A 9,061-nucleotide genomic window follows, 5' to 3' on the forward strand; every position below is an offset into this window, starting at 1 on the left:
TTTTTTTTTTTTTAAAATCACTTTGTATGTATGGTGTTTTGCCTGCATAGATGTATACACACCCTATGTGTGCATGGTGCTGGCCAGCAAAGGGAGTCAGATCGTCTGGGACTGGAGTTATGGGTGCTTGTGAGTTGCTTTGTGGGTGCTGGAAACTGAACCATTACCCTCTGTTAGACAGTGCTCTTTTAACACTGAACTGTCTCTCTGGGTCCACACAGGACACCCTTTACAGAGCCACTGCTATGGAGTCGGACTCCAGAGATGCCTCAGACATCCATAAGGTGTGGATCCTATTTGGATTCTGACCTCAAACTCAAAAGATTTGACTGCTTCTGTCTCCCGAGAGAGCTGGGATTAAAGTGTGCACCATCACCAACTAGCTGGAATTGTCAGGTTTTTTTTTTCTTTTAAAAGATTTATTTATTTATTTTGCATATAGCACACTCGTGCATGTATGCCTGAGGACCAGAAGAGGGCACCATATCTCATTAAAGATGGTTATGTGGTTGCTGAGAATTGAACTCAGGACCTCTGGAAGAGCAGCCTGTGCTCTTAACCTCTGAGCTGTCTCTCCAGCCCTGTAATAATTTACACATGTTTTATTGATATATAGTTTAGAGAAATATTCAAAAATTTTATGAATACAAATGACACTGCCTTCAAGAGGCTCAGAACTTGATACCCAGCATCCACATCGTAGCTCACAGCTGTGTCTGGCCTTCTGGCCTTCATGGGTATCAGCATACTTGTGCATATATTCATAAACAGATGCATAAATATACATGGATTACAAAATCACTACAACCAACCCCCTCTTAAGAAAAGAGCTCCAGAAAGATAGGTTATTTCTTTTCTTTTTGAGAGAGAGCCTTACTATGTATCCAAAGTGGCCTGGAACTGCCTGAGGAAAAGGCTGGTCTTAAACCCGAGATCCTCCTGCCTCAACTTCCCAAATGCTGGGACTACAGGTGCGCACCTCCAACTCGCCCCCTCCCCCCACACACCCCTTCCTAAATTCCTTTCTACTGCTTAGATTCCCCACAACAGTTAGTTATGGATGGAGGACTGGGAGCAATAAGCTACTTCAATGTGAGGATGCGCTTTGGATTCTGGAGCCCCAGCATCCGCAGCTGTGCTTGCAACAACCATCAAACCTCCACCGACACCATCAAAGATCTTAAGCCAAGCCAAACCAAGCCCCCCAGTACTTCTAGTGCCCACCTTACTGAAGCGGCACTCATCTTTGGAATATCTGACTTTTAAAGGAACTTGCCAAAAAAGATTTCACATACTCGTGACCTCCCATTGCGAAGAGCACAGTACCGACCATTTTCTCTGTGGAAGCTGACTTTTCCGTCATTCACCCAGGCAAACTGCGTCACCACGGTGCTCGTGGTTTTCCACGTAAGCCACTCTGTGTTACCCTGGACAACCACTGTCTGGTCTTCACACACACTACTGGCCAGGTTGGTAGGAGATGGAGATGTGGGAGAAGGGAACCGGGTGGGATTCTAAGGCATAAGGAAGCAGTCGCTTGGCTCCTGATGGAGAAGGTGGCCCAAGGGGAGCTTACCATAGCAAAGCCGACATCTGCTTTCTTTAGTGCGGGTCCATCATTTGTTCCATCACCAGTGACAGCCACCACCTGCCGCTGATCCCCAACAGTGCTGTCAATGATACCTGGGAAAGACAAACACACAGGACAGTGAACACACATGTGCCACCTGAGGTCACGTGGCAAGTACTGCTTTCCACGAAAGGGACACTTCTTCCCTGTCTCTACCATTCTGCCTCTGCTTGCTCTCTGGCCTTCCTTTGTCTCTTTGCTGCTGGGTCTACAGTAATCACCTCAGGCAGTTGATTCGCTGAGGTTGCTCTGAGCTGAGAAAGGTAGCCTTCACCCAGTTCCTTGCACAGCTGCTAGGTAGATGGGAAAGCATGACATGGCTTTGACATCTGAGTTCAAGGGTCCCACTTCAGCCTTACCAGCTAGGGACTGACACTCCTACCCTCCGCTCTAGATAGCTGTGATGGCCTACCCCTTAGTCCCAGTACTTGGGAAGTAAAGGCAGGAGGATCAAGAGTTCAAGGTCATCTTCAGCTACACAGGGAATTTGAGGTCAATCTGGGCTACATGAGAACTGTACCACCCCTTCTTCCCAGCAAACAACAACTAAAGAACCCCCAAACCCTACTAAAACTGAAAACCAAAAAGCTCAACTCTACTTTTATCACAAACTTGCCAAGGGCTCAGATATTTGCCAAACTCAATGTTCTCCCCACTAGCTTGAGACCACTCCTAGAATTCCTTACTGGGGGCAGGAAAGTAGTTTGGGTGATGGCTTATTTTGAGACAAGGTCCTACATAGCTCAGGCTGGCCTTGAACTCACTATGTTGCTGAAGATGTCTTTCTGCCTTCACATCTTAAATTCTAGGACCACAGTTGTATGTCATCATGCCTAACTCTTCAATGGGTATGCCTTTTCTCTTCTTCTTCTTCTTCTTCTTCTTCTTCTTCTTCTTCTTCTTCTTCTTCTTCTTCTTCTTCTTCTTCTTCTTCTTCTTTTGTTTTTTGGGAGGGCGGTTCTGGGACTTGAACTCAGGGCCTTGTGCATATTAAGCAAGCACTCTGCCTCTGGCTACATCTCCAGCTTGGCTAAAGATGGATGGCTCTTTATCTGGCTTTACCCTGGCCTGCCATCATCTCTGACAGGCCATATACAGACCAACCTCACCTTTCACCAATGTGTGCTTGTCTGTGGGAGAAGATCGTGCCAGTACCCGAAGCCTGGGCCAGATCTTGTCCAGCTTTTCTTGTTCAACCTGCCAATACCAGAGGCACCTCAATCAGTCAAACTCAGAGCAACTTATTCAGTGAAATCTTATCCCTCCACACAACGCCAGCTTCCAAGAGCACTGGAACTTTACAGCCCCAGGGGGACCCTTATTCCCTGGCCTCCCCGGAGATGAAAAAGTCCCATTATGGCTTTACTGATGGTGACCACGCAGGGCTTTATCTTCTTTTCCCTCCCAATTTCCCATAGGGAAGCCAATCCTTATTTCTTAGCCCCATTATAGGAGGAGGGTTAACCCCTGGCTCAGGAGGCTACCATGGAGCTGCTGGGGGCTTAGGTCTGAGTCCATGTAGATCAGGAAACTTTGGTTTATTCTGTCCTCATACTGCATTCAAGCATAAGCCTGTACCACTTGCAGCCACAGGGTGGTGACTTTGGAGGGGTGAGGTAGGGGGAAAGCAGCACAAAAAAAAAAATTATTCTTTGAGTTAAAGAAATAGAAAGAGAATGAAGTTAGTGACTCTGTCCCCCACGGGTGACTGAACAAAGACAAGAGGACACCCCATTCACCACAGGAGCAGCTGTGGTGGGAAGGGATGTCTCACGATGGATCGATTTCAGTTTAGAAGCCATCCACTTGCTCCCACAAGCCCCTGATAGATGCCGCACGCTAGAACCAGCCATTCCCTTGAAAGTAGTGCCCTCACTGCTCCCTCCGCCGACTCACCTGGCCCTTCTCATTGCGGATAATTCTGTTGAATTCTTTGCCTTCCAGGCACAAGAAGTCGTCTCCAGGGGTCAGAATGCCACATTTGGTGGCGATGGCCCGGGCTGTGTTGACATTATCACCGGTCACCATTCTGACAGTAATGCCAGCCCGTCGGCATTTGGCAATTGCCGCGGGTACCTAAGGGGAGCCAAGAGAAAAAGAAGAAACGTGGTCATGGCCTTGGTGATATGTGGCCCTCCTGGCTCAGTTCTTGCTTCCGTGAAGACGGAACAGCGGTTCTGTCTGATTGTTTTTATAGTGTGTAGTGTTCCCTTGCTAAGATGCCCATCTCACAGTGGACATTTACATGCCCATCTCCTAGGCTGAAGGGGGTTTGTTTTGGGAGGCAGATGTGTCTCCCTTTTGCTTCAGGGTCCCTGGGAGGTTTAGGCAGTATCTGGGGATGTGGCCACTCATCTCCTTCCCAGAAGCAGCTCTAACCACTCTCTGCCCATGTGGTCCAGGCTCCCACCCATGAGCTTACTGAGGTGACACGACACCCTCACCATTCTAGCTTTTTAAATTCCCCTAGCACCTAGAATAGTGTTCTGCACAAAGGGACTGCTCAAAAAAAGAAGATGTCAGCTGAAAGAAGGTAGTCGAAGAGTAAGCTGTCTTCTGGTTAACTCTGTCCTTGACTATTCCTACTTACCAAGTAATAAGCCCAGCAAAATCGTCACTGCCTGCCCCTTAGATTACAGAAACCCTAGGGATGCTGCCTCTGCTGACTTGGCACTTCACAGCTGATGTGGAAAGGAGGTATTGGAGAGTCGTCTGTCTCTGTAAGTGACAAGTAGGCAGTGTGTCTAGGGTCATGGCTAGGCCAGAAACTCACACCTGCTTCCTGCGACTCCCAGGTGGCTCATGTGGTTACACTGGGCCCTGTACCCTAAGCAGTGGCCAGTGAGGAGACAAGTACTTCTGCTTTCTGGCCCTTTCTCTTCACTTCAGAAACGGGGAAGCCTTACCTCCGGGCGCACAGGATCCTCAATGCCCACCACTGCAATGCAGATCAGCCCAGTGAGGATTTCATTCTCATTGTCCCACTTGGGCTCTGTGTCATCAAAATCTCGGTAAGCTATGCCAATAGTCCGGAGTCCTTCACTGGCCATGGGCTCAATGACATTGCGTACCATATTATCTCGGTCCTTACTTTTGAATGGTACAATTTCTCCTTCCTTGTTCAGGATTCGATCACACCTGGGGAGAGGCACAGTTCAGAAATCAGTGTCTGCCTTCCCACTCAACACAGTCCAACAACCACACAGTCACGGGATTGTGGCGATTCTGTATTATTGCTACAGATGCTATTCCTTGGTCACATACATCATTTATCTGTCACTCAGCTCTCTGTCTGTCTGTCTGTCTGTCTGTCTTCCTGTTTTGAGACAGAGTATCCCAGAATGACTGAACTTGTAACCCTCCTCCTGCCTTAACCTCCCTAGGGCTTGGATCATAAGTGTCTACATCCTTAAGTTGGCTTGACTGTGACAACCTCCGGGCAGCTTAGCTACTTGGAAAGGTACATAACGTGTATTCAGACTCAAGAATGAGAAAGAAGGGAGCAGAGAAGCAGCCCTGTAAGCTCTTGATTTGTGCAAGGCATCTCATGCTCACCGACTCCTTCGAGCACAGTGACACGCACGGGGCATATTCTCACTACCTCTGTGAACTTACTAGGAAACGGAGAGTCAGGCTGGTCCAGGCTGAATCCTGGTTGTGGCACTGTTAGCTGCTCTTTCTATGAGAAAGTGACGCAAAGTGTCACTGCGTTTATGTGCTTATCTTACGGGTCCAAATGGCCCGTACCCACCTTGCCGAGACACGAGGGCTTATTAAAGGAGTCAGCAAAGTTCTTAAAAGCAGTCACTGTCCTGAGTAAAAGCTCAGATGTCACTACCTGGCTGCAGGGTCACTCATCCTTCAGACTGCTTTGGCATGGTCCCTCAGACGTTCCTGGCGGGGGTGGGGTGGGGCGGGGTGGGGGTCGCAAATGGGAAAATGGGAGGAAGGGGGCTCACTTGCGCAGCATTATCTCAGAGGCACCCTTGCTGTACATGCGGAAGCCCCCTTCCGGCTTCCTGATGACAGTGCTCATGGACTTGCGCACGGAGTTGAAGGTGTACACCTTGAAGAGCTTCTCCTCAGGTACCTCATTGCGGACTGCTTGGTAGTCCTGATTCAGGTCTGTGACAAAGCCTAGCAGCCCACACTCTGTCTTGTTGCCTACTTGCCGGGGTAGGCCTCCCTCCTTTTCTGGAGGCTGAGAGAGAAAAGAAAAAAAACAAAACAAAACAGAAACAAAAACAGACAAAGAATTAATGAGTGAGATCTCTGGACACTGAAGAGGACTTGGGCAGGTCAATTTGGTAGGCATACTAGTGACCACAGGGGAGGCGCCATTTGCTGTTCTTTCAAAGGTGACATTGACTTGCAGCCATACAGGTCTTGGGGACATTACAGCTACTCTATGGTAATGAGGTGTTTCATGTCCTGGAAGTCTATTCTAAATATGTTTCTGGAAAATGAGTAATTAAATCTAGGTAAGTGCAACTCTGCTATAGACATTGCCATATGTTTACCCTGAACACGTTCAGTCAGGAGTAAGAAACAGAATGCAGGATGGCAATTCAGATGGAATGAATAATAGAGGGTATTGTGGGTTGAGCCAGCATGGCCCCCATAGGCTCATATGTTTGAATACTTGGTCGCTAGTTGGCAGAACTGTTTGGGAAGGATTAGGAGGTGAGGCCTTGTTGGGGGAGGTGTGTCAATGGGGGGTTGGGGCCTTTGAGGCTTCAAACACGCTCATGTCCTCCCCAGTATGCTCTCAGCCTCCTGCTTGTGGATGGAGCTCGTGAGCCCTCAGCAACTGCTCCAGTACTACACTTGCCTGCCTGCTGCCGCTTCCCTGCCCTGGTTAGTCATGAGCTCTAACCCTTGGAAACTGTAAGCCCTCAATAAACGCTTACTTCTATAAGTTGCTTTGGTCATGGTATATGAACACAGCCACAGAAAAGTAACTAGGACAGAAGATTTATCTCTGGCAAAATGAGTATTGCTTCCCCGTCACCCATCCCAGGCGCCCAGGCAGTGGCAAAGCTTACCAGAATCTTAGAAGTATAAGCACAGTTGATAGAAATGCCATTGACTATGAGCTCCAGAGTCTTGGGTGGGAGGACGTCAGGTTCTGGGACCTGGCGGTAGTGAGTGTCCCCAATGTAAGCTTGTACCACTGTCATGCGGTTCATGGTCAGCGTGCCTGTCTTATCAGAACAAATGGCTGTAGCGTTGCCCATTGTCTCACAAGCATCCAAGTGCCGTACCAAGTTGTTGTCCTTCATCATTTTCTATAAAAGAAAAGAGAAAGCAGTTGAAAGAGGACCAATAGAGTCCCCACAGACACAGGCTAAAGGCTAAGTCCTAGTCAATGTTTTTCACTTGAGTTCTAGTCCTGCACAAAGATGCACAGCACCATTTTTGTGATACTTTAAGGTTTGACTCATCTATTTAAACAACCAACTGAAATGGCCATTTCCCAGAGCTAAGGAGCTCTGGGCTAAGGTCGTGGGCAACTCCCTAAAGCATCTAAAGGCCAGAAGAGCTTATCCTTTGGCTGAAGGGCATATGGTGCCCTCTCTTTCCGTCTCTGACCTTAAGGAACAGCATTTTTCCAGGCTTACCTTTACAGAGTAGGCCAGTGAGATGGTGACAGCCAGTGGCAGCCCCTCTGGCACAGCCACGACCAATACAGTGACTCCGATGATGAAGAACTTGACAAAATACTGGATGTAGACAGGGGTGCACTCAGGAAGCCATGCTCGGCGCTGTATCACAAAATTGTCAACCACAAAGTATAGAATCAAGATGATAACTGTGAGGGCAGACATGATCAGACCTGTCCAGGACAACAAGGTACATGAACAGGGGTCAGCTTGTTACGCTCTTTCTAGAATTTTTAAAGCTATAAGCTTTAGAAAGTTATATTAAAATCTCTTCCCAACTCTGTTGCTTGCATGCAATGACATTAGAGGGTTTTTTTAATTTTTTTATTTTTTTAACAAAACAAAGTCTCAAAATACAGTGGTTCCAAAGATATAGATTTTGTTCTTAGCACATCACCAATCTGACTCATACCCTTGGGTTAGTTGTTAAACCTCCATGGGCTGAGTTGCTAATTTAACTTCTTCACTCATAAATAAGAGGGTTTACTGGGTTATGGGGGCATATATGGGTAAGTTCAGCACTTAAGAGATGAGGCAGGAAGATCGTAAGTTCGGCACTCCCAAACCCCCTAAAATCTGACCAAACAAAAAAAAGGGGCGGGGAATGCTGGGCAGTGGTGGCACACTCCTTTAATCCCAGCACTTAGGAGGCAGAGGGAGGCAGATTTCTGAGTTCAAGGCCAGCCTGGTTTACAGAGTGAATTCTAGGACAGCCAGGGCTACCCAGAGAAACCCTGTCTCGAAAAATAAAAAATAAAAAACAAAACAAAACAAAAAAAGCGGGGGAGGTAGAGTATGCTAAGAGTGTGCTTCCTCCTAAAAGAGGATCCCACATATGAAGAGATCAGGTTGCACCTCCATTCAGAGAACTAGGCCCACCCCATCCATAACTAACTGTTGTGTGCCGGCTACACATGGACTGGCTGCCGCTGCTTTCTCAGTACTTCTGTCTCTTTAACAAGGTGGCCCACACTTTATGACTGCGTTCTATAGTTTACCAAGCAGCGACGGTGACTGCCCACTTAGTAGGCTTACAACTTTAACCTTTCCCTCCTCCAGCGGCCTGTGAAAGTTCCATACCCTGGTTACTGGGGGGTTCCCACAGTGCTAGCACGTGTCACCTACGTGATTTCTCCTATCACAGCACGGCATAAAGAGGACAGGGAACCAAGGGCTTACACCCGTGCCTGCCACAGGCCAGCCAGGCCCTCACAGCCGAGTCTCTCCAGCTCTAGGAGATGGCTACTACTGTTCCTCCTATTTCAAGAAAAGAAAGCTAGGGGTCAGTGACGCTTCTGATATAAAGTCACTGGCAAGGTGGCCATCCTGGTTTGCTCAAGGCACAATGATTTCTGGGACTTTCAGTGAGAGAGCTGAGAAAGTTTCAACCACATGGGATAGCTTGGCACCTTACATGGTTGGGAGGGAAATCAGTGACTATCCTGAGGGTTAAGGATTAATATGTACCCATCAGCAGCACGGTATTTGGGGAACACTTATATTGAAGCTGTCTGGCCCGATGCTTCAGGGGCTGCATTCACAGCAAGGCCATGGGGATAATGTCAATGAAAGCAGATTAGTTTGGGTATTGATTGACTAAGGCTGGGAAGCAAGGTACCTATGGTATAAATTTAGGGAATCAATCTCTCTCTCTCTCTCTCTCTTTCTCTCTCTCTCTGGGTTGGAAGGTGTTGGTACTCTGTCTGGACTCCACCCCCACAGTTACCTGGCAACAGCCAGGTATGCTCCTCCCCACGGTTACCTGGCA

General features: G+C 48.0%; 1 protein-coding gene across 5 annotated transcripts in view; it reads right to left on the reverse strand.

The window, feature by feature from the left end:
• Atp2b4 (ATPase plasma membrane Ca2+ transporting 4) overlaps nt 1–9,061 on the reverse strand; it is a 101,419-nt gene that overhangs the window by 20,350 nt on the left and 72,008 nt on the right. For all 5 annotated transcript variants that reach the window (XM_031382861.1, XM_031382843.1, XM_031382851.1 and 2 more), the window contains 7 exons: nt 7,252–7,466; nt 6,676–6,918; nt 5,590–5,831; nt 4,537–4,768; nt 3,527–3,706; nt 2,740–2,827; nt 1,577–1,683 (listed from right to left, as the gene is read on the reverse strand). In XM_031382861.1, the coding sequence (XP_031238721.1) occupies nt 1,577–1,683; nt 2,740–2,827; nt 3,527–3,706; nt 4,537–4,768; nt 5,590–5,831; nt 6,676–6,918; nt 7,252–7,466 (1,307 nt within the window). The remainder of the gene's footprint in view (nt 1–1,576; nt 1,684–2,739; nt 2,828–3,526; nt 3,707–4,536; nt 4,769–5,589; nt 5,832–6,675; nt 6,919–7,251; nt 7,467–9,061) is intronic.

The sequence above is a fragment of the Mastomys coucha genome, unplaced genomic scaffold, assembly GCF_008632895.1.
Source record: "Mastomys coucha isolate ucsf_1 unplaced genomic scaffold, UCSF_Mcou_1 pScaffold1, whole genome shotgun sequence".
Taxonomy (NCBI): Eukaryota; Metazoa; Chordata; class Mammalia; order Rodentia; family Muridae; genus Mastomys; species Mastomys coucha.